Source organism: Crocodylus siamensis, chromosome 1 (assembly GCF_052110815.1).
Source record: "Crocodylus siamensis isolate JL-2025a chromosome 1, ASM5211081v1, whole genome shotgun sequence".
Classification (NCBI taxonomy): Eukaryota; Metazoa; Chordata; order Crocodylia; family Crocodylidae; genus Crocodylus; species Crocodylus siamensis.
Window position 1 is genome coordinate 415932118 of NC_143395.1, and position 24452 is coordinate 415956569.

At 39.7% G+C, this 24452-nt stretch overlaps 1 protein-coding gene across 4 annotated transcripts in view; it reads right to left on the bottom strand.

The window, feature by feature from the left end:
* Positions 1 to 24452, bottom strand: part of FCHSD2 (FCH and double SH3 domains 2) — a 247700-nt gene that overhangs the window by 50209 nt on the left and 173039 nt on the right. For 3 of the 4 annotated variants that reach the window (XM_090030771.1, XM_090030772.1, XM_090030770.1), the window contains exons 9-10: positions 10009 to 10134; positions 3212 to 3307 (exon numbers count right to left, since the gene is read on the bottom strand). In XM_090030771.1, coding sequence (XP_089886897.1) covers positions 3212 to 3307; positions 10009 to 10134 — 222 coding nt within the window. Of the gene's footprint in view, positions 1 to 2079; positions 2152 to 3211; positions 3308 to 10008; positions 10135 to 24452 lie in introns of all 4 variants that reach the window. The other variant, XM_090030773.1, reaches the window with a different exon arrangement.

Sequence of the window (24452 nt, forward strand, 5' to 3'; positions counted from 1 at the left end):
TACATGTGTTAGGGGAAACAATAAGCTGAAAGTAAGCTGAGGTGCTCCCTTACTGCAAGGCCATAAAGGCATTGCCTTAGCTGTGCTCTTATTATTTCCCAGCATTGGGCAACCCAGGGACTGCATGACAATTCTTCATTTTACATTAAAGTGGGAAGCCAATACTTGATACAATATCCTTAGCATTCATATTGAAAACTATAAAAACTGTTCAAGTGATACTGGAACTTGCAAAAACACTCACAACTTTGTCTCGCAGGTCTCTGACTACAAGCTTCACTATTACCTTATATTCTCTCAGCCTAATTTTTGCACAGGTTGCACTACTACTGGATGACCAAAAAGGCCCAAACAGGGTCCCAGGCAACAGTATAGGCACTTACCTGCAGAAAAGCTAGCATTAATGTTAGGGCAGAAAAGCAGATCACTCTGTAGTATGTTTGCTTCACAGTTAATCTTTCAGCATGAAAATAATAATCATGCATATCCCAGAGAAATTAAAAGGCAACTGGCCCACTAGGTTTTAGCAGGTCTTCTTCACAAAATGGCAGGAAATAAGTGGCAAAAAATGCACAACAGTTATGCATCCTTCAATATTGATTGTAATTTGACTAACTAGAAAAAAAATAATGAATTCTTATTGCAACTTCTGAACCAAAAATCTTGGGCTGTTTTGCCTTCCTCTGGAATGGGGGCCATAGTACTTCCTGGGATCACTGGGGCATATCTTAATTCCACCTTGGGGGAGCCGTCATCTCCCTTGCTTTCTTCCTGCATCACACTTCAGGGGCTCTTTTTGTCATGTGCTTTATGGCTGTGGCCTGCACGACTGGCTGCTCCTTGGTTCCTTTTGGATACGTGGTTGTCTGTGAGGGCAGGACACTACCTGCTGGCTCTGGCAGTCCCTTCCCAGCCCTCGGATCTAATTTTAGCATATATATATGGGGGGCAAAAGGTCCTAAAAATACTGCCCCCACTTTCACACAGCCCCAGTCACCACCCTAGAACACACAACTTTTTACATGAATTTTGTATGATTTTCTTTGAAAGCTGGTGACATCTAAAATTTCATGAAAACGCTATGCAAGGAAGGAAGCAAAGTGCTCAACTTGGGCATGCGCAGGCACGTGAAAAAATACTGCCTTCAAAAGACGGGGCCATGCCTCTGGATGATGGGATGCTCTGGTGTTGCCTTCTAGAAGGATCTTGAAGCTTTGCTAATCTCAGGGATGTATATTCCAAAAAATAAAATAAAATCAGAATATACCATAGCCCTGTCAAAGAACAAGCCTAGTTTCAATTCTGAGGAACGTATGAATGTTTATTAAGGAGGGTGTTTGTGCCCCAAAGCTTGCAAAGAACAATTTTGCCAACTTCTTAGTTAATCTAATAAAAGATATCGCGTTTACCCAAAGAGCCTTGTCTGGAAAATAGGAAGAATTAATTTGGTAAGATAAGGGAACCATGGGTCATCGGCACATATCAGTGGCTGCTTTTTATACTGTAAGAGTTTTCTGGTAAAGGTCTGTTGAAAAAAAAAAAGGAGAAGAGTCCTAGGTACTTTCCAAAGCAATCAACTTTACTTATCACATGCCAAGGTCCCTTATCACACATGGAAACATTGGCCTGCGATGTATTCTAATTAAAAACAATATTGTCGAAGGCACCTTGTCTCACATGTACTCAAGGGCTTTCAATTATATAAGAAGATGAAATTCTGGCATACGCTTCCCTCATATGTGTCAGAAGGTGACAATTATATAGTTCACTGTACCCCAAGTTGTGAAATTTTAATTCATTCCCTGACAGATTACAATGTTAATTACAAATGATGTGCGAGAGCACAAGATACTTCAGAAGGCAAGACGATAAGTGAGAAACTGAGCCTCGCAATTAACATAACTTAAAACAAGAAAATGGTAATTTAACGAGCTACATAGGTCTCAAAATGGAGTGAGCTTTGCTATACATTATGCATTCAGTTGCCACTTAAGCTTGCGAGTGAATTTAGCACCCCTACTGCATGCATACAAGCAATACCACAAATGCCAAATACCGATGACAAATACTACCATATACCTCTGCTATAGTCATTCGCATAGCACTGACAGGTGAGGGCTCAATATCCACCAGCTGAACTGCATTAAAACTCTGAATGACAAAGATAGCACAAGGACAAAAACACACAGCATACAGTTAGAATTGCAATGTAAATACAGTTAGAGATTCAGCACACTGCATTATGAACAGCCTAGCACTTTATGTAAATAGCTTGCTCTACCGAGAAGTTCGGGAAAAATGAAAAATCGCTTATCTTTTGCTAAGGAGGAAAGCCAAAAGATAACACTGAAATGCAAGGACAGTTTTGTTACTGCTGTTAGTGCTTATTCCTGGCAAAGTTATTCATGGAGTCCATTACACAGCCATTAACACAATGTCTGGGGTTAAGCATTCAATATGTGGGCCACGTCTGTCTTCCCCAAGCAGAGTTTACTTAGTGAGAGCCAGGGAAATAAAAAGCTGTAAAAGGTCTGCTCTTCAAACCTGCACTTACTTTAAATTGTTCCTTTTACCTAACTTGAGGAAAAAGGGGAAAAAACCCCCAAAAATGACTATTAAAAAAAAAATGAACAAACTTTCCGGAAAGTAACCATTATGCTGTGATTTACTCATTTAAAAGTTTGCCACTGATTTTTCTAGAATAACACTGGCTGCACGCATTTAGAAACTAGGCTAGAATACTGGGTTATTAAGTGTATCCTACTTTGACCAAAACCTGTATAACTTTCTTGAGTGAACTGGAGGGCACAGCACATTTTATTTGGCACTTTAGTAAATTATTTGTCTAAGTCGACAGTTATGGGGGTTTTGAGAACCTTCCCAGAACACAATACAGTTTAACCCATTTTAGTAACAGCTTAGGCTCAGAATAGAAATGCAAGATATAGGGGCTGGTAGTCACGGAACATGGAGGCAAAAACGTGCAGTTCTCTTGCAGGTGATGATGATATTGCCACCCCATCTGTTCAACGCTTTAATTGTAATTACATACCTACAGGAAAAGCAGCTGGTAAAATCAGGTCATTACCCTCTACCCGTTCCAGGAATACCAGCTGTATTGGCAAAGACTGGAAGACTAGCAAACAAGGCTACCGTCATATTTATTTACAAAAAAATGCAGTAAAACCATGGAATTCAGAAAAGCCCTTACGGTATCGCTGTCACTAGGCTGGAACTGGAAGGGTTGTGGTTTGCGAAATACAGAGTTCTCCTGTAAAAACAGCTGCAGATTGTAATCCCGCACCACCTGAAAAGTGAACAAAATTCAGTTCAGACATCCATTACTTTGTAGAGTTGGGACATAACTTTATCACAACAACGTTAGATAAATATTATGCCTGAATTTCACAGCTTCCTTGTGCACAGGCCCAGTGGAAACTATCTGGGGGAAAACGGTGAAGTCAGCAGCTGACTAACGATCTTTCCACGGCACTGCTCACAACTGTGCTGCCTGACACGGCCAAGCTCAGGACTGAGGTTAAGTACCTAATCCTGATTTAAGTCAGTATCAAAAAAATATACCTTATCTACTTATGGATAGTTCTTCGCATACCATTTTTGCTTTACAAACCGAAATGGCCTAATTCTCTGTGAATGGTCGAAGTTTGAATGGTTGTGATAAAATATTTGAAAAAAAAAGGAAGCTCAAATTTAGTTTTGTATATATGAATATAGAGTCAAGGTGGAAACATTTTCAAGTAGGCATAACTTCTACATCCGGGTAAATGCTGCACAGGTCAAAAACTGCTTTAACTAGTCAAACTCAGGCCGCAGCAACCTGCCATTTCCAACATGTATTGTTAAACCAAAAATCTAGCGTGCACTTACAAACAAATACTTAGTAATGTGAATATTTTAAAAGTAATACAACTGACTGAACATCTCAATAGAGATTTTAGGGCTTTAATTACTGAAAATATTTCAAAACTATAGACAACGATAAAAACACATTACTATTTAAATATAGAGAAGTCCAGGGATTCAAGAGATGAAATCCATACTGCATACCACTGACTGCATGTATGTTGGGATTAATTCTAAATATGCTCTATATAAAATGTAGATGGTAGATTTAATTAGACTCTGGCATTTCCTGGTCTACATTTTTCCATTTCATTATTTACATCACTCTGCTTTCAACTTCATACTGTTAAAAACATACATACATGGGAATCTCTGTATTGACAGAGTAACATAAAGCTTCAAACCATACAGCTGAATGAAGGGTACGCCCCGAGATTTGAAGTTAGAAAATTACTACCACCATATCAACATTACTTACAACCAAGTCCAATAAAAATATTTAACCTCAAAATTTAGCAAAAATTTCACATTGAAAGTAAGGAAAAAGTGATTTTTTTATATCACAAATATTTCCATTACCTCCTCAAGTTAACCTGAGAGAAGTCCTCAAAGAAAACTGCTCCTCTGAAAATTTTCCATTTAGGATGTTTTGAATTATCTGATGTTGTAAAAGTCCCTCTCTCTCCCTCTCTCTTTACATATACAGGTTCAGATTATACTAAACCAGCCAAAGAGACACTGCTAAACCTATTTGCAATATTTACTTTAGTCCAAAACCAAAGGAAGATTTCTTCCAGAAATTTATTAGCATGCTAGGGAGGCATGACAATAAAGGTCTCTATTCTTCTTCACTAGGCCTTCCCATCCTAGCAAAGACTGCAGTGCAATACACAGTACGATCTAGCCTTAGGGAATATGACGGTCTGGGCAATTTGGTGGCGATTATAATTCTCAGTTCCAGAGTTATACAAAAGGTAAAGGATTAACGTAAGTAAAAGAAAAACATTATAATTCTGCTTGTGTTACTGTACTGCCCAGAAGTTCTCGGCACGAAGCAGGGCTCCCTTCTGCTGGCAGCGTCTTGTCTCCATTCAAAAGCATTTGCCATCTAAGCATATGACCCGAGACAACAGCAGGATTCAGTAAGACCGTCCCATGGAGAGAACAAGGACAGTTTCGAGGATGTGGTAGTTCTGCAGATGGTTGCATACAGATGCACAGGAGAAAGCAGGAAGGTATTTTCTGGATGAAGTCAACCGTGTTCCCTACTTTAAACTTCCCTCGTGTCCCTCTTTTCCCCAGTTGCCAAATTTTTCCTAATGGAGAGACTCTGTTAACTGTAGAGATCTTCCAAAATTCTCTTCTATTACTAGACAAGTGTTCTAGTCCAGAGGTGTCAAGCATATGGCCTGCAGATCAGTGCTGTTTGGCTCCCAGGGTGTCCCTAGAGGCCCAGAAATCAGGGGCAGGACCTGCTGGGTGGGGTGCCCTACTGGGAAAATCCATCAGTGATGGAGGGTGAGTGACAGCTGCACTGTCCCCCATGCTGCTGCGTCCAGATCTAGCCTGCGACAAGGGCCGAGTTTGACACCCCTGCTCGAGTATACATAAACATGTGCATCTACGTATGTGCTGATTATGGGTGAAAACAAACCATACGTGACTGAACTGAGATTAGGCTACACAATTAAATGTATGCACCTTACCATAACCACATTAAAATATGTGTAGAAGACCTAGTGCTGAAAGGAACCAGGAATTTTGTTTGGGGGTTTACAGCTGGGAGACAACAGGATGATTTGCAGCTTTGGGAGGGTTTGGTCATGTCACTCAGTCACATACGGTGAAAGATTCTGCTATAATGATTGCATGTTTAAATAAGGGCTATTTATCAACATGTCAGATTTCAATAAAATGAGTAAAATGAGCAATGAGCAATGAGTATACTGAACTCAGGGTGCGCTGCATATTAGACTCTATCACGTAGGCTTGGAATAAGATGGCAAACGGTCAAGCCAATAGGGAGGAAAAGCATATACTGGCAAACTTCTTAACTTGCAAGCAACCAAGAAGCAGAACATTACCTTGTACCCTCACCTTTCAGCTAGCATTTGGAAGGGCTAGATCAGTCTTTCCCTAAGTACAGTATTTTTGACTGAAAGCCATCTATATATGTATGCCTCTGGACCAAACTGTCAAGATCTGGTCCTGACACCCCAACATGGAGACTTGGGAGGCAAGCATCATCTCAGGCCACAGCTTGCAGCCAAAGATGGAGCAGTAGGGAAGGAGCTCCACCATGAGAAGACCTCCCATGTGTGACCAGACCTCCCATGTGTGGCTGCAGATTGGTCCCTCCAGACCATGCAAGGCCAGAGAGGAGGTTATCTGAACAACAAGGCTCCTGCAGACAGCACTGCTGTCTCCATGTTGCAGTACTCCTGATCCCAGACCTGATGTCCTGGTGCAAACTGACAATTGTCTCTGCTTTATGATTTGATTTGCCTCGTTCTGGACTCAGACCTCCAGGTACCTGACCTGGCATGCTCCCTGCCTTCTGCCCCACCTGTCAACTTGGATCCATCTCAGGCTCCAGCCCCCTGGTTCAGACCTGGCTATTCACTGACCTCCGACTTCAGCCTAACACTAGTCATTAGGTTGACTGCCCATGCCTCGTTTTGTGATGCATATATATCACCTAATCATTGTATGTTTGAAAAAGCTGCCTACAAGTGAATACAAAGGACTGAGGAAAAGTGAGGGACACAGGGGCTGCCAATGCACTGCTCTTGAGAGATGCCTGGAAATGGGATGCATGCTCAAAGGGCCATTTTCAAACATTCACAACTATTTCAAACCATTTCTGAAATGTAACAGTCAGCAAGCCTCACTGGGGACAGTTAACAGGATGCACTGGAAGTTTTAACACACAGAACGTTTTCCAGTTAATTTAGCACAGAAAGCAACTTGCTTCCTACAGCTGCACAACACAAATGCGGCTCAGTTTTTCAAAGAAAAGTCACCTTGAAAAGGCAATGCCGGGAAAATTTCCTCTCAAAAGGATTATTTTGCTATGAATGACTGACAGACTATATACAGGACAGTAGTAATAATGTATACGTGGCTGGCAAATTAACACTTCTGGAACACAATGCACAGTAGGTCTAGCATTTCTTTATTTTTGGAAGAGACCAATTTATGCAACTCAAAAATCTCAGAATTCCTCATCAACCTGCCCAGGTAAACCTGTATTTGTCCATTCAGAAATTAACTGGATGCCTCACTAATAGAAACTTTTTATATGCAATAAATGATGATTAAACACATTCTCTTCTTGGGTACATCTACATCCAAAATAGTTAGCATATGCTAACTTATATATCAAATGCATGCTGCAAGCTGAATTGGTATATCTTCTCAACAAAAAACTATCAATGAAATTCAGTAAAATCCCATTAGCTGTTTTTGGGTTACTGAGATGTCCCAAGCAAAATTAACCTCCAAGTTGAATTGAAATAAAAGGGGAAAGTCCTCGAGTAAAAACAGACAAGTAAATTGTAAGTTTAGCTGCATCTTTCAGATTGTGAAATAATTCTATTTCTTGGAAGGGAGTTATGAACATTATTACCCAAGTTACCACCAGTAAAACCTCTGTACCACCACATGTTATGTCACATTCATATCTAGTTCCATTTAATAGAACAAACTATTTTGGGGATGTTTTCTAAAAAAGCCCCTATCATAATGGTAGGCTGGCCTTTCAATTTTTTTATTTATTTTAAACTATAAGCCCACATTCTCAGAGGGTTCAGATGAAAAATAGCTAAAAAAATTACTTTGGGGCTCGACCCGATGATCTTGTAAGGTCCTTTCCAGCCCCTAACATCTATGAAAAAAACCTACAAAGGATGTTAAGTTGTTTTCCCATACGCAATATTGCATGTTTAAAGTGTGGTATTTAAAACTGGCAGGCAAAGAGGAAGTGATCACAGTACACAATACGTGGTTTGGATCTTGGCTATCCGAAGAACTTGACATGCAAATTTTATTTTGAAGAACAGAACTATTCGAACGGGCACACGTTCATATGTTCCACCACTGGCAATTTTACAAATATACCCGTAGCTCTTAGGAAAGTCCTCCCAACTTAAATGAACTTTTAGTAAAGTGCTCTTAACTTCTTAAATTCACCTCTCGCACCTTTGGTCTGACTGATTCCTGCTACCCTGACTTTTAGGAAATGCTGCAGGGCTGAGGGCAGAGAAATGGAAAGAAGAATTTCAGTGGCTTAGCTAGTTCTCTCTGGTCATTCTACCTTGCTGAGTTTTTATATATGCACAACTTTAATCCATGCCTTTTGTCTTGGATAAGCTGTTTATATAAACGTTAACAAGCACATTTATCACGTGGCTGTATGGTTTCATACTGGTGCACCCAGCCAATAAGCAGAAATGTCATCCAGACTTTTAGTGATGGAAAAAAGGAAGACAAAAAGAATGAGTTAACACCAGAATAAACGAAGTAGATGACAGCTGTTAAAGCTCTGTTCAGACATGACAGCTATGGTTGTTTTTTTTGCTGCTTCTCCAGGTGTTGTGGTATCTTGGAGAAGCTGAAAACAGAATGATTTTCCCCCAAACATACAGCAAAACATTACTACTACCTAAAATAAATTATACCTGCAGGCAACTGGCTGAATATAAGCTTGCTGGTACATGTTCTCTCTTTCTAGCTAAACTCAATAAAATAAATGACAAAGGTATTTTCTATGCAAATGACCTCTGGAAATGGCTGTTTAAATAGCTGATTCTCCTAAAAAAGCTTGGAAATGCACGTAGTATTCTGAATACAAAGCATTTAATAAACAGAGCAAAATGAGGAATCAATGTGCAGAAGCTTGATAAAGGGGTACTATATACTGCTAATCACTGGAGAGTAACTACATCAGGGAAAATGTCATTTCTTTGAGAGGTGTTGCAGGATGTATGCTAATACAAATTAATGGTGTGAGCTTCTCTCATGGAAGCGAAAAAAGATATTTTTTACTTCCTCCTCTGAAACTGCCAATAAATTCATCAAGACTGGCTATATTGCAGGCAGTTAAATGTGACTGTTATACTGTACCTAATTAAAATGTAGGGTCCTGACTCCTAAACTACTAAGACGAACAGAGGATGAGTCCCAAAAAATATTTAGCTTTGTTTCTCTGCAGGTCTTGACAATCAAAATTGCAAGCATGCACCGTTTCTGTGGCAGTGGTCACGGTTTATACAAGGAATATTACAAATGATCCAAAATACATCAGGACTAACCTGGTTTGGGGATGTAATGGAATCTAACAGATTCAGGGTTTGCTGGAGATGAACTACGAAACTACCAGAAGATGGACTCTGGAAATAACCAGTCTTATTTCTGATTTTGGTTACTTAGATTCATAGATCATTAGGGGCTGGAAGGGACCTTACAGATCATTCTTGGGGACAAAGGATGTAATTACAAAACTCTGATGTGCTTTCTACACTTCCTGCTTTTATTTCCAAACACGAACAGGATATAACTTTTAACCAAAACAATGAGTTATTGAAAAAAAAAATCTGAACAGCTGATAATGGCTAATATTGCTACAGATAACATTGCATAAGGCCTTCAAGTACACTGAAGTTCAGCTTCTTTCAAAACGTGAAGCAAGAACACTTCCCAATTACTGCTGCAGTACTGAAAGATGTAGAATGCAAATGCACTCAGGAGAATGCAGTATTTTTGCAGGAACAGGGAAAAGCCCCAATTTGTTAAAGTGAACGCAGTACAGGTATAAACCAACACAATGCACCTTCAACGTGCCTTTTACTTGTTGGTAATTATTTCCTTCAAATATAGAATCCACCTTTTAAAACAAATATTTCTTCTAAAAATGGCATGTTTAATAAAAAAGTAAAAAGAGCTTATATGCACAACACAGAGGTTATGTTCTTGTAAATTCGTCTTTATTTGAAGGGTTATTTTCTTAAGCTGAGAGTCAGAAAACGGGTGCATCTTAAATTAAAGGACATCTTAAGTTTGAAAGAATATGGTACCCAAGAGACTCACAACTTAATGCATGATTTTGTCTCTTCCATTATAAAAAAAAATTTGGTTAAAACTTACCCTGCTGGAAGAAGTCTCCAACAAAAATTGGAATGTATTCTGTACAGCTTGGCATGTCTCTAGCTCAGTCCTGCTGAACGCCATTAAATAATCCTTAAGGTGATCATATATATTCCCATCAAGAGCCTGTATAAAGGGGGAAAGAATGATAAAAGAAAAGTAAGTACTGCAAAAGTATGGAGAACAAATCTGTTTTAGTTCTAAGAGCCACATATTCACTTACAGACAGAATGGCCTCGGCAGTCAGTGAATGGTAAACCTATTTTGTTACTCATGGTAGGTCACTCACTGCCTCCTTTCCACTAGATGGCACCACAAAGCATTTTAACAATAGCATATTTTCCATTCAGTTGTGAAATGTATCCACTGCAGAATGGGGAGGTCAGGTTTGGATAAATGAATTTGCTTAAGGATACACTATGAGAAATAAGTGACCTTGCAAGCAAAAGGATATGTAACTCCTACTGGGTAGAATGTACTTTCAATTATTGTACAATGGTCTAAGTGCCATTAGTGGGCTACTCAATAAATAAAAGCTATAATATGAAATACAAAGAGAAGACTGGCTATAGTGAACATTATTAGGTAATCATTATTTTACATATGTGCACACAACCTAGCCATGCACATAAATACCACAGGCTGAACGCAAACTGATTTCATGTTTTAAACCATGAATAGACGCTGAAGTTGAGCTCAAGTGCCCTATTGTGCCAGCTACTGTAAAACCACATTGAGAGGCCTAGTCTACACATAATATTATGCTGGTTTGTTAAGTTTGGTTGTTAAACCAATGCGACTTTGTGCATGTGCCTACACAATTATCTATGTTTAAACCTAGCCTATATTGGTTTTAATGGGATAAACCAGATTTCAACCAGTATGTTTCTGCACAAATTTATATTGTTTTAGTGAAACCAGTGCTACAACTTAAACCAGTGCAACTTTGTGCAAGCCCTAAGAGACAGCCTCTAATTCCATAACAATATCTAAGGGGAGGAAGATGTGATAAAAGAATTGGGTGATGCAATCCTTGTAAGAGGTGCTGAATCCATTTTAAAAGCCTTTTCAGTTATAAGCTATGTTCACACAGCTCTCTAAAACATTCATCATTTGTGCTGGACTTTCTATGCTTCTAGGCATTTGCTAGTAATGGAAAAAAGAGGTTTGTTTTTGTAAAAATAATAAAAGTCATTTAAACACTCAGTTATGGCCAAAAATAAGTGAAACTAGATATCAGACCTGGAGCTTATCCTCAATGAAGATTAGTTTTTGGAGTGAATATAGTTATAAGTGGGTGCATCTACACATGAGCTTTACTGAGGAGCTGACCAATTAGTTCCATAGGAAAGTATGACAGTCTACATGTGCACCAGTATTGGGGCGCAGTAAATTACTTAACTCCATTGTAAGATAGCACTGTTGGGGGCAGGAATATCTTATGATGGAGTCATTTACTGAGCTGACCAGGTGGGGGTCAGACTCCTGCCTGCCACCTAGCCACATGGCTCTGTAAGTGTTCCACCCCTACGCCCCAGCCAGTGCCTCAGCCCCAGGCTCTAGGTGGTGGCATCGGGTGGCAGAGTCCCTGAGCCTGCTGCCAGCTCAGACCTGGCTCAAAGTGCTGCTGTCCCAGGCGCATGTGTAGACACTGCACCAGGGAGCAGCTGACTTCGGCTCTGAGAACTCTGGAGTTCATTGCATCTCATTAATGGAATCTGTAGATGTACCCAGTGGGTGGAAATCACATTTTTAAGCTTAGGGCAACAGCTAAGATTTTAGTAGACTAATCCAGTGATTCTAAACACGGGGCTGCAGCATGCTGGGGTGCTTTGAGATCCTTTCAAGGGTACCATAAGACGCCACACAATGTTAGCACTGTTGGGGGTGCAAACATAACTCACAAGATGATACAGATTCTTATTTGAAAATTCCGGGTTTGTTAAAAAATATTCTGACCTGTTGAGTTCTTTGCAAAAAACAAACAAACAAAAATGCTCTCTTATTTTTCCGTAGTCAAAAATAAGAGAAAACTAAAAGCTGACATCTTCTGAGGGGAGTCTCGAGTCTAACAATGGGTGCCTCAAGTCTAAAAAGGCTGAGAACCACTGCTTTAATCTAGACAGCACTACTCTCTCCCACTTTCTTATCGTCCAATTGGGTGAATATAAAGTTTCCTGCTGTTCACAAGATTTGGGAGGGTAAGAGGGGGGCAGAGGGAAGGGACAGAGGGAGGAAGAACCATTCTATATTCCAGAGATGGTGCAAGAGGCAAGAATCCCTTTTCCCTGAAAAGATAAAGGCCATGCAAATGCAAATCAAGAATATTCCAGGTAAATAAAATAAAAAGCCAACATAGTTCTTCTCAGTTCACTGTATGAAATTCTATGTGGGGCTTAATAAGAATAGATTTTTTTTAACCTAAAAAAAGAAAAACGTGCTGATGTGATATTAAGGATGCACACTTAAACAGACAAAATGTCTAGAAATTCAAAAGAAAACCTTCCAGTAGAAACTAGGTCACTTTGCACATATGCCTTCTTTTCTGTTCTTATGTCCTTTGGTCCATGTGTCACGTCATTAAATCATTATTTGAATAAAGTAGTGGTTTCCAGTCTATGGCTGTCAAGCAACTTGTTGCCTACAAGGCACCCTGATACTGCGTGGGGTCACTTTTCACAGATCTGTGTTTCTTTGGATTGATGGGGAGAGTAATGTATGACGTTTCCTGCAGCACGTTCTGTGCTCAGTACTGTTGCCCACAGGCCAGAGAAAGCTGAGGCCAGCAATGTGCAGGATATGCAAGGCAAACAAGCTAATGTTGCTTCTGGAATCTCAGCTTCTGAATTCCCCAAGTTTGATTATTTTAAATAAGCAAGTAATCATAGACTTTTCACCATCACATCTGAACATGGTATGTTCATACTCTACCTTTGTACGTGGTATGCTCATACGTCCAGCAGCTGGTCACTCTGACACTTTCAGAGAGTACCGAGAAAGTTAGAGATTCTCACATACTGGCTTATTCACTCCTAAGGAGGACTGCATGAGCACTGCAATGCTGAAAACACTAGAAAGGAACATTTGGTTTTCATGATGGAGTGAATTACATTTTTCAGACCAAATGCTTATTATGAATGCAGCTCTACTGACCATTTATACAGCCTGGTTATAAATGCTCCATTCACGAGGATCTGCTGTTTTTACAGGAGCTAGAAATGTGAAAATATGTTAAAATGGAGGACCTCAAGCAATTAAAATGAAGAAGTCCTTCACAGATCATTCTCTAAGACTCATTTCAGACTTGTATGCCCTTCTACATTAGACAAAGCGCATCTTCATTCCCTGCCACCCAACCTTTCTTATTTTGAAACTTGCTTTCCATTAAAATTAAAAATAAATTCTCTCATGCCTTTTATTTTTATTCTACAGCTGTGGTCCATGCCTTTGGGACTGCTTTTAGAAGAAACAGGAGATGTAACATTAGCTTCAAGATTTTCCTATTTCATCCACAGCTTTAATACCAACTGCAACTCCCAAACCTTACTTAGGCAGACGGTTAACAAGCAGCACAGAGCGCTGGAGCAGACCCTGCCATACACTGCTGCGAAGTGCACAATGCAGTCAGGACTTATGCTCCTGGGAATTGTATTGCTGCCTTTATGCTTCCATTAATTAAAGCTGGCTTTAAAACCCTTTAAAAATATTGAGCTGTCAGAGCTGAAATTATTAAAGTGAGCGCAACATAATGCAACCCTATATGCCAGCAAAATAAACCCACTGGGCAAGTGTGCAGCTTTCACCCATATTAAAAAGCTAATGATGTGTATAAAACCATGATGGTATGTCAAAAATGACACTTTCATCCATTACATTCTATTGACTATAGTGCTGGTTGGTTACAAGCTGCCTTGAGCAATACTGCATTTGTCTAGTCTATAAAATGTTAACTATATCCAGCTGGAGAGGTGGATATTATAGTCAGTGCTGCCAAGTAAAATGATAAATAGGGATCCTAGTTTTCCATTCACTATGGAAAACTGTAGAAACCACATTTTTCCACAATCTCCTGAAAGTGTGGCACCATTTCTGCTCTTATTTTTGTGTCTCAGGTAATCAGCAGTGTACCTCCTTCCCTGCCCACTGATTGGCCAAGAGGCAAAAACCGCGGCAAAAATAAAAGAGCACAAGTAGCGTTACTCGCTGTGGGATGCCGCTGCACTTTTGGTACATTGTGGAAAAACATGGATTTTGTGTTTTTTAAAAGAAGAAATTGTCCACTTTTTCCGCAGAGAAAACTAAGATCCCTGATGATAAATAACTACTATGTTTGATATAAGAATACAAATATAATTAAAGCAGAGGTTAAATCAGTGTGGTTTCAGAACATCCCGTGGGGCGGGGCAATTGACATGGTCTTTGTTGCTCACCAAGTCCAAGAAAATTGTTGGGAACAACATCAGGACCTGCATATGGCCTTCACTATACTTACTACAGGCTTTGATTTCATCAGTTGTGAAACCATGTGGAAAATGCTGGCCAGCTCTGGATGTCCTGAAAAGTACATCAAGGTCCTGAGGCTCCACCATGACCAGATGACTGCGATCATTATATTTAGTGGATTGGAGATGGAGCCATTTGACATCCAAATTGGGCTAAAGCAAGGATGCATCATTGTCCCAACTCTGTTTTTCATATTCTTTTTTTTTTTTTTTACAGTCATCTTGGTTCTCATTAAGGACTGACACTGAATACTGAACAGATGGAGGGCTCATCAATTTGGGTCACTTTGCTTGAAGACGAAAGTACTCAAAACAACCAACCTTGATCTTTAATATGTCAACGACCGTACCATCCTTGCACACAATGAAGAAAACCTCCAGACTGCATTGCATCTTTATGGAGAAGCTTACCAAAGTTTGGCCCTCTCGCTCAATATTAAGACGACTAACATTAGCTCTATCAGCTTGTTCCAGGCCATGACTGTGGCCTCCCTCTCTTAATTACCATTGAGGGAAAAACCCTGGATATAGTCAAACACTTCCCCTATCTTGGTAGCCACCTTTCTTAGAGAGTGAACATTGATGAGGAGATCCAGCACAGGATCCAGTGCACAAACGCCTCCTTTAGAAAGTCACTTGTCTCTATTCATTGTGATCTCCGGAAAGTCACCAAGATCCAAGTCTACAATGCAGTCATCATCCCTACTCTCCTCTATCAATGTGAAACATGGATGATCTTCTGTCAGCCTCTAAACAGCTTGAGGAGGTATCACCAGCAGTACCTTTGGAAAATCCTTCATATCAAATGAGCGGGTCACAGCACAAACACCAGTATCCTTGCTGAAGCCAGCATTGAGTTGGTGATCCTCAAGTACCAACTTTGTTGGACTGGACACTGTGTGTGGATGCCTGACTATCAAAACAAGTGCCCCACTTCTAGCTCAGTAATGACCTGAGATCTCACAGTAGCCAGAGGAAACACAGACATTGGCGGCATACCTCAAGACAATGGATGCTGACCTTGAGAGTTGGGAGGAGCTGGCAGCCAGAGACTCCAGTGGTGCCACAACCTCAACCAAGCAGCAGCCTGCTTTGAAGTAAAGTGTCTTGCCTCAAAGCACAGGACAGCAGAGGAAGGAAAAGGAGAGGAAACCCAGCCTGCTGCTTACTCTTCCCCTGTGGAAGGACCTGCAACTTCTGTGGTTGGATCTGTGGTTCAAGACTGGACTCTTAAGTCATCTCAAGACCCATCAACAAGTCATAGTAGATATTATCCTTGAATTAAGGGACTGCCAACAATGACAGAGAAACTTTTCCAATCAGAACCATGTGTTAAGTGACTTGCAAAACACAGGGGGAATCCAAGTCAGAAATTCCAGATATCCAGGCTTGTTCTAGATATCCAGTCTTGTTCTTACATACTGAATAAGAGTCAAAAATAAGTCATTCAATAACTTAATACAAATCCTAGGACTCTTTAGCCGTTTCTTTAGAACAGCAGGGACTACAGCAGTGCAATTCAGATCCAAACCAGATCTTTTTAAAAATTTCTACCTACAGCTTCAAAAGTAAACTGGGGGGGGGGGGGAGGCGTGCAAAAAAACAAGCCTTGCTGCATTTCCACAGTATTTGCTTGATTCCTGAATTTTAGCAGGTATTTTTAATCATATTAAAGCAGCACCAAAAATTTGCCCGTAAAATAGTACCTATGTAAAAAGAAATCAGGCAATTTTTACCAATTAATTTTTCATATAAGAAAAAAAAGACAATATCATGTTATATAATGCGCAATAGTTCTTCTAAGTAAACAAGCGATTCTTAATATGAAATAGTTTGTACCAGTTGGAAATTATCTGAAAGAAATACCATTGGATTTCTTATCAGGAATCCAAGCCTCATGACGTAAGGGAGAGATTAAGGCCACTGATAGCTGGAGGACTCCATTTAAATATAAACAGCCATTGAAATAGCCTTGAAGAATAAAATGTTCTTAATATTTTGAAAATAGAATTTGGAGTATCTGATTTTGAAGAGTCTAGTAATAAACAGCGTATGAATTCCCTCAGCTTCATGAGTTTCTGTTTTAATTCCAATATTTAACAAAACATTTTGGCAACTTCTCTCTCTAGTTAGCAAATGCAGTGGTTTTGTTCATTTTATATTCTGTTACACCACTGGTTTTCCAGCTTCCTAAAGTCACAAAACCCTTGCACATCACTTCAGCCACACAGCCCCTACCCTATGCAGAGGCAGGTAACCTGGCCCAGCAATGGCATTGCACCATTTCCTGGCCCGCTTTGCCTTCACCCCCAATCTCTCCCTGATGAGCCAGGGGTCTGCAGAACACAGTTTAAAAACTGCTGTGTTACTGCACACCTTGAAGTGCTTGACGATTTAAGAAAAAATGAACTTCAGAAATGGTAAGTGCTTTGCATTTGGAAGACTTCCTCCTACAGTCTTTAGCAGATCATTCCGCTGAAACAGAACTGCCCGCGTTCAAAAACTCCCGTTAATTCACATAACTGAAAATATAAAAGGGGTTGATGGCTTTTACTTTAGCCTTTATTAGCCTCAGTTATGTAGGATCTGAGAACTCCTGTTTTTGTATTATAACATCATAAAGCAGAAATCTTAAAAACATTTGTATTCCTGAAAAACTCAACCCCTCTCCCCCGCCCCCACAACCCCAAACCCCAGCATCTTGATTTTTTTTTTTTTTTAATCTTTCTTTCAATGTCAAATAGAAATTGTTTGAACCAGGAACAGTGCAGACGGGTACCGTCAGTCCATTTTAATAATTACCCAACTCATTGGTGATATTCTACTCCATCATACAGCACTGGTCAGGTCTATGCGGCACTGGTCAGGCCGCAGCGGGAGTACTGCGTCCAGTTCTGGGCACCGCACTTCAGGAGGGATGTGGCCAGCATGGAGAGGGTCCAGAGGAGGCCACTCGCATGATCGGGGCAGCAGGGCAGGCCCTACGAGGAGAGGCTACGGGACCTGAACCTGTTCAGCCTCCACAAGAGGAGGCTGAGGGGATCTAGTGGCCTGTTATAAACTAGTCAGGGGGGATCAGCAGGCATTGGGGGAGTCCCTGTTCCCCCGAGCACCGCCAGGAGTGACCAGGAATAACGGTCACAAGCTGGCAGAGGGGAGATTTAGGCTGGATATCAGGAGACGCTACTTCACGGTCAGGGCGGCTAGGATCTGGAACCAACTTCCAAGAGAAGTGCTGGCTCCTACCCTGGGGGTCTTTAAGAGAAGGCCGGATGTACCCCTTGCTGGGGTCGTTTGACCCCAGTACTCTTTCCTGCCATGGCAGGGAGTTGGACTAGATGATCAGCTCAGGTCCCTTCTGACCCTAGAAACTATCATCTCTTGAGCAGAGACTGCTGAAGCACGTGGTGTTTTTGTTAAATGAACTGACATTAGAAGTGCGAATTATGATTATCATAAAATTATGTGCTTGAGATTACGCAGACATGGTCGGACAGTTGACGTGACTGGAGTACGGTCATCAAATGAGTAACGCCTTCAGGGAGGTAGGTAGAAGTCTGCAAAATCTCATAGCATGTGCTTACGCTACCCTGTTTTAAACCAATCTGGATCCCTCTAAAATGAAGACCATATATAGCTTTTTATTTTTAAATGAAAAAAAATCTAATTTTTATTTCAACAGGAACAGAGGACAACAATTCCCATAGGTAGGATTCTTCTACTGAATGCCAGTATTAATGTATAATTCGCTTATATTTGGCTACAAGTGTCAGCAAGCTTAATGCTACTCAACAGCTTATTTGTATTATTTTTTTCCTACACTTAGCATTAAAAATGTTGGCAAGTGTTTAATATTTTGAAAATAAAGCTCCTGTAACAGTTCAGGAAACAATATAGCTGATGTTGATGGCTAAGAATTTCCTTACATGGGTGGGGATAATATAACAAAATTAGACCTGACCTTGCTCCGCCTTAGACTACACATTCCAAAAATGAATGGGTAAGGAAAAGCTTTCAGTGAACTAAACCAAATTCATTGTGTTTGCGGAGTGATAACATGCACATTTATCTGCTCCTCAACAGTATTACATCATGTTGGCATAACAGACTTTCCTGTTTAATAATCAAAGCAAAAGCAGAAAATGAAAAAAAAAGCATTTTCCTATCACAGCTGCTCAGCTTTTTCTATTTCAGGGAGGCCATATCAACCATTATCGCGGCTAGGTTCTTGCACTGCTGCCTGTTCCTGTTGGCAAACCATATGTTACCTGTGGCTGGTCTCATCTATCTGCATCTTCACTAGATTGTAGTTCAGCAGTACAGAGATTGTGTCACTTTACGACAACTAGTATTGCAGTAGCTCCTAGAAGCTACAAAGGAAATTACTAAGCACTACATTAATCATTTGGAGAAAATCCCTGCCCAAAGGGCATAACAGAAATGGCCAAGAGAAAAAAAACAGAGGGACAGAGAGAAGTGACTTTCCTAAAGAATCAGAATAGGTTGGGTGTCAGAGCCAAAGATAGACACCCAGTCCTGTCATCTGTACCTACTGCACCAGGGCATTTATCCTTAGGTCTCACCCTGGTGAGCTTGATAAGTAACAAATTTCATAAGTCAATCACCACAAACTGAAGAATATTGTCAGCTTTTTTCCTCCTAAAAAAATGCCTCTAGTTAACACTGCCTCAAGTACTTCCTTTCCTAGCATTTTTGAAAGCAGTCAAGCATATTTAAACAGGCTGAACGTCTCAAAAACCTGCCTATAACCTGTTAGCTATGCAGTATAATCTTGATTAGCTAAATATCATGGAAAATGCTCTGGCTCTGAACAAGCAAATGAATTTGCAAATGTTATGTCTTCAAGAAATGGGACTGTTTTAGGTATCTGGAAGAATCAGATAACTAGAGCTAAACTGTATTGCAAGAACCATAGAAATCTGTGATTGACAATATATAAAATGATGAGAAATACATGAAGCAATAGTGAAAATTGTTCACAGAGATGTACATGTATTTTTAAAGGCAACAACTAGTTTTATTGCTATCAATTCCTTTTGCGAGGCATACCCTGTTTTGATTTTATGTTTAATCCCAGGCTTATGTTTTTTAGGTGTTCTTGGTTCTTCTGGTTAGCCTGGGCTATGTTTAATGTAAGCTTCTCACATTTTACAAACTGAATACTGAGAAAGAAGGAAAAATGAGCCTTGAAATTAAAAATATCCTCTAAAATGCTCATAAATAATAAATTCAACAGGACTGAGCCAGCTGGATTTGCTGATTTCAGGAATATTCTGATCAGTGACACAGGAACAATAGGCAAGGACACTGAGGAAGAAAGGAAGGAAGGTCAAGAAAACCCACCCTTTCTAGCTAATAGTCGCATTCCACAATATTTTCCTTAAATATTAGTTCAAATATTTTTAAAAATATTTGTGCTTTGTTTAGATTCCTGAGACCAAGCTATTCCAGGCACTATTTTTTCTTTATACAAAAGAGGACCCCATTTCCTTTGGTACACGAATCTTCCTTAAATGGCTTCATCATTGATTTAATCTGGTGCTGAACCACCTTTCTCTCTTAAAGACTCTGTGCAATGCTCTCACAAACTCTCTCTCTTTTTCTACAAATAAATATAAGCCCTTTCTTCTAAGCCTGTTTATATAAACCAGGTCCAAGAACTCTTTCTGTAACAATGTGACTAGTAATACAGTATTCCCCGAATACCACATCTTATATAAAAGTACAGAAAAGTTTTTGTTTTAGCCTCTTTCCCTGCTTCATTCTGCATCCCACTTTCCCTTTAACGTTTATACTTTGGGACCATATTCCATTTTAATATTGCTTTCTAGTCTCATAACCATGAGTTTATAGAAACTGAACTGCTGAATAGTCTCTACTCTGAATTTCTAATTAACTTTACTGCCCTTCTTTCCAATTTTGCAGGAAAATATTCTGTTATACAGCAAATGCCTTCCACCACATTAATAAAAAAGAAGAGTGTTTGCAAAACAGATTTGCAATCATTTTCCTCTTTGCTTTCAATACCCCAAGCCAATTTTCATCCACTCTTCCTGATACTATTATTTGACTTCTAAGTCTTCCTTCCACAGCTCCAAAAATGGTATTCACAGTCTTTTTAAATTTTTTTTTGCCAATACCATTATAGAGTTATTAACACTATAGGAACTGGGCACAGTTCAACTTAAGTTAGATGAATCGCCCTGGTATAAAAGTGGCATGAGTGATGAGTCAGTATTTTTAGTTTTATAATTTCTCAAGTTCCTTTACTGAGTAAGTATCATATTAGCTTCTCTCTACTCCATCAAGTAGTACACCCGTGGGTCCCAAAGAGGCGTTACAGATCACATCTACGTATGCAATCACTGCGACTGAATATACTCCAGCTCAATTTCAGCCAGAGTAAACTAAACTAATCCCAATGTCACCATCTACATGTATGTTTAAGTGCAGTAATTTACTGTGCTGCTGGATACCACTTGTATCTGATGGGACTGTCCAGCAGTGCAGTAAATTAGTGTATTGTGCCCTAATTGCTGCACATGTTTAGATGGTGACTGTTGCAAATTAGTCTGACGAACAGTAAAGTGTCTCCTGTAGACGTGGCTGCAAAGTCTTCTGAGAGAGTGCTTAGGTCTATTTTCCCCATTTCCTTCATAAAACTGGAATTACCTCAAAGTGAACCAGCTTTCTTCAGTCTTATGACATTATCATTCCTTGATAAACTATCCTAGCATGATCACAATCAATTTTGTACTTTCACAGTATTGCAAAAAGTGATATTATTCTGGCTTCGATATTCTATTCTTCAGTTTCAAGATAAAGGTTTCTGTATAGTCTGTCACTGTAAAATTGCTCTCACAATATCTAGCAGCTAGATCATAGCCACTTTCTTTTGAAATCTTTTGCTGCTTTTGTACTTCAGACATTGATCTTGATTTTAACTTCTAATGTAATTTGCCAATCTTGCCATTTTTGTATAGATTCTCATGCTGAACTGATCATCATAGTATCTGAACACCTTCCGATAGTGCATTAAGTGATGTGAGAAACATCTGTCACATACAGTTTGTTCTCATCTTTTCCCCAGGCGAAAAATCTTACGTGCGATGGAGAATTATGTTGTGGTAGGTTATTCTGGTGTATGTTTTTATGTGAGGCATGTCAAAGAAATGTTCCTTGCACTAAGAATGAAAGGTGGTCAGATCTGCAGTGGTTTCCCATTCTTGGGAGAATTCATTCCATGGTCCCCTGAAGAAGCTCCGTCTCCGTCACAGTTAAGTTTCTACGCTCATTAGAGAGTTCCCTTGCAATGGAGGTGTGCAGTTGCTGACTTCATCCTACTCCTTTAGGCCATCATTTAGGTATGCTGAACCCAATACATGGAGCCACTTTACTTGTGTGCACCCCTGTCCAACCACCACACACACTTTTGTATTTCATGTTTACCAAATCCGTTTTTCCTAAATATATGCACTGATTTCTTAGCTTTATACTTACACAGTTTTCATTTGTTAACTGCAAGAATTGGAATACAATCATACATGTTTTTCATAGCATCTGTTTGCTTCTTTGTTCTGAAATTGTTTTATTCCATCAATTTTCACACAGTGCTATCTTCTTTGCTCAGCACTGGTATTTTTCTGACTCATCTCCTTGTTTTCACTTTAGGTGCAGTTAACAGTGAGGCTGCTTCTGGTTTTCAGTCTCTATTTCTCCAAATACATCCTTTACATTGATCAAAACTAAATCAAATATTCCCCTAAATTGGTTTACGTTTCAGGGTAAGGAATTTTAACAGCAAAGTTTTTTTTTTTTAATTCGGTCCAACTGCAAGTCTTTTCAATTACATATAGTAGTTTTTAAGATTGATATCATACCAAAGAATCCTATAGATCTAATATTTTCCAGTCTGAGTCAAACACAAAGGGAATTTTCAAGATAATTGTCAGCTATGTTCCTTACGTTGAATATGAAACATTTAACCGTGTTAAGTGGGCACAGGTGTATGAATGCAAACACTGGGGCTTTTTGCAGAAAAGATCTTTTAGTAAAACTATACTGAATTAATTTTACTAAAATTAAAATAGAAAAAAAAACAAATTAATGCTATTTTAGCAAGATCTGCAAGCCACATGAACCAGCAATACATCCTTTAAAGGAAAGTGGTTTCAGTACTTCAAAACGGAATTATTGTAATAGTTATCTTGCACATTGAGGAAAAACAATACAGCTGCACGCCAAAGTATAGAAAGTCCACTACCGCATAAAAGATTAAACTGTATTTTCCAAATATCACTTAAGAATCCAATGGGCCAAATCTATCTTATTACATTTAAGAGTCCACTCATATTTATTCACAATCTCTCTGAGCATTAGTGGAAGGACAGAGGATAAGAACATTTCAATTTATCCTGATATATTTTTGATTAAAAATCCTAATAAAAATGAGTTTTGTTCTCTGTTAAACAGATATTTTCTTCCAATGGAGTTCAGAGATTGGCAGTGAACCTTCATGATAACCTTAAGCAGAATGCTTCATGAAATCACTCAGAATGATTTAGTGATCATAGTTTTATTAACTTCCTTGGCACAAATCTCTCCCTAAACTTTCTTAACCCTTTCCCTAAACTTTTCTCAAGCAGTTACTATTTGTGCACATAAGACAGCAGAGCAGTCAAGGCTGGAATAGATTCTTGATAATGAACACACTTCAGTTTGTTTTCATTATTGACTGTAAGCAAGGAAAAAATATAAGGAAAATATGTCCCCATATGTTTAACAAAATTCTTTTGTTTGATGTGAACAAATGATCCCTTCTCAATATTTAAGGGTCGCCACACAGAGAATGACTAGACATACTCTGTCCTGATGACATTCCTCCACTGCATGAGCTGAACTATATTAAATGGATATTGTATTTTCTTTTCATTAGATGTATTATAGTAACATGTTATACACACTGGATGCGCAATTAATCTGAAGCAATAAACTGTGGAGCAGTTTGAGCCAGAGTAAACTACTCCCAGGCACAGCATCTGCATGTGTTTAATTGGTGTAAGATAGTACTGTCCCCAAAAGTAACCCCTAAGGCGTTAATAAGTTTACTGCACCGTAATGCCATGGCACGTGTAGACGGTGATGCTTTACTCTGCAGCAAATTAATCTACTCCACAGTTAAGCACACGTGTAGTATGCATCATGTATGAGAACTTAAGAGCATAGACATTTTACCTGTATTATAGTAATTCCTGCCCAAAATAAGATTTGGATTCTGTTGTGGTAGCAAGAAACAGTCCCCAACTACAGTGCTTAAATAACTAAGACAAAGATGAAGGGAAAACAAAGGGATGAAGGTAAAATGACCAGCCTAGTTTCTCATAGCAAGTCGGCCATAGGCTGGGAATAGGATTTAGGTATTTTGGCTCCCAGTCCTATATTTTACTTCTCACAAACCTTTTAGAGGTTTTTTTGGGAGCAATGTTGTTTTTAGCATTGCCCCCTTGCCAACGAGCACAAACCAAATCAGCTGCTTATGTAACTGATTGTATTAACTTTCACTTCTCAGGAAATACTTTAATTTAGATTGGCACGCACATGACACCTCAACTGATCTGGAGATTGAGAGAGGTAGTAACACGGAAAATTTGCTTCAAAGTTCACAGAGAGTTTTTGGCATATACATGTGTGCTTGCAGCCAGGCACACGCACACACAAAGGTCCCGCTGGCCCCAGACGGCAGCACCCGCCTCCTGTAATCCTGCGCACAGATCAGGAGCCCACTCGCACCCCCGGGAGGGCTGTGGGGCTGTGCTGGAGTCCTCCTGGGGATGTGGACCCCTGAGCTGCATGTGGGATGACAGGAGGCAGGTGCTATCACTTGCACCCAGTGCCAGGCTGTCATCTGGCAGGCAGGTTGAG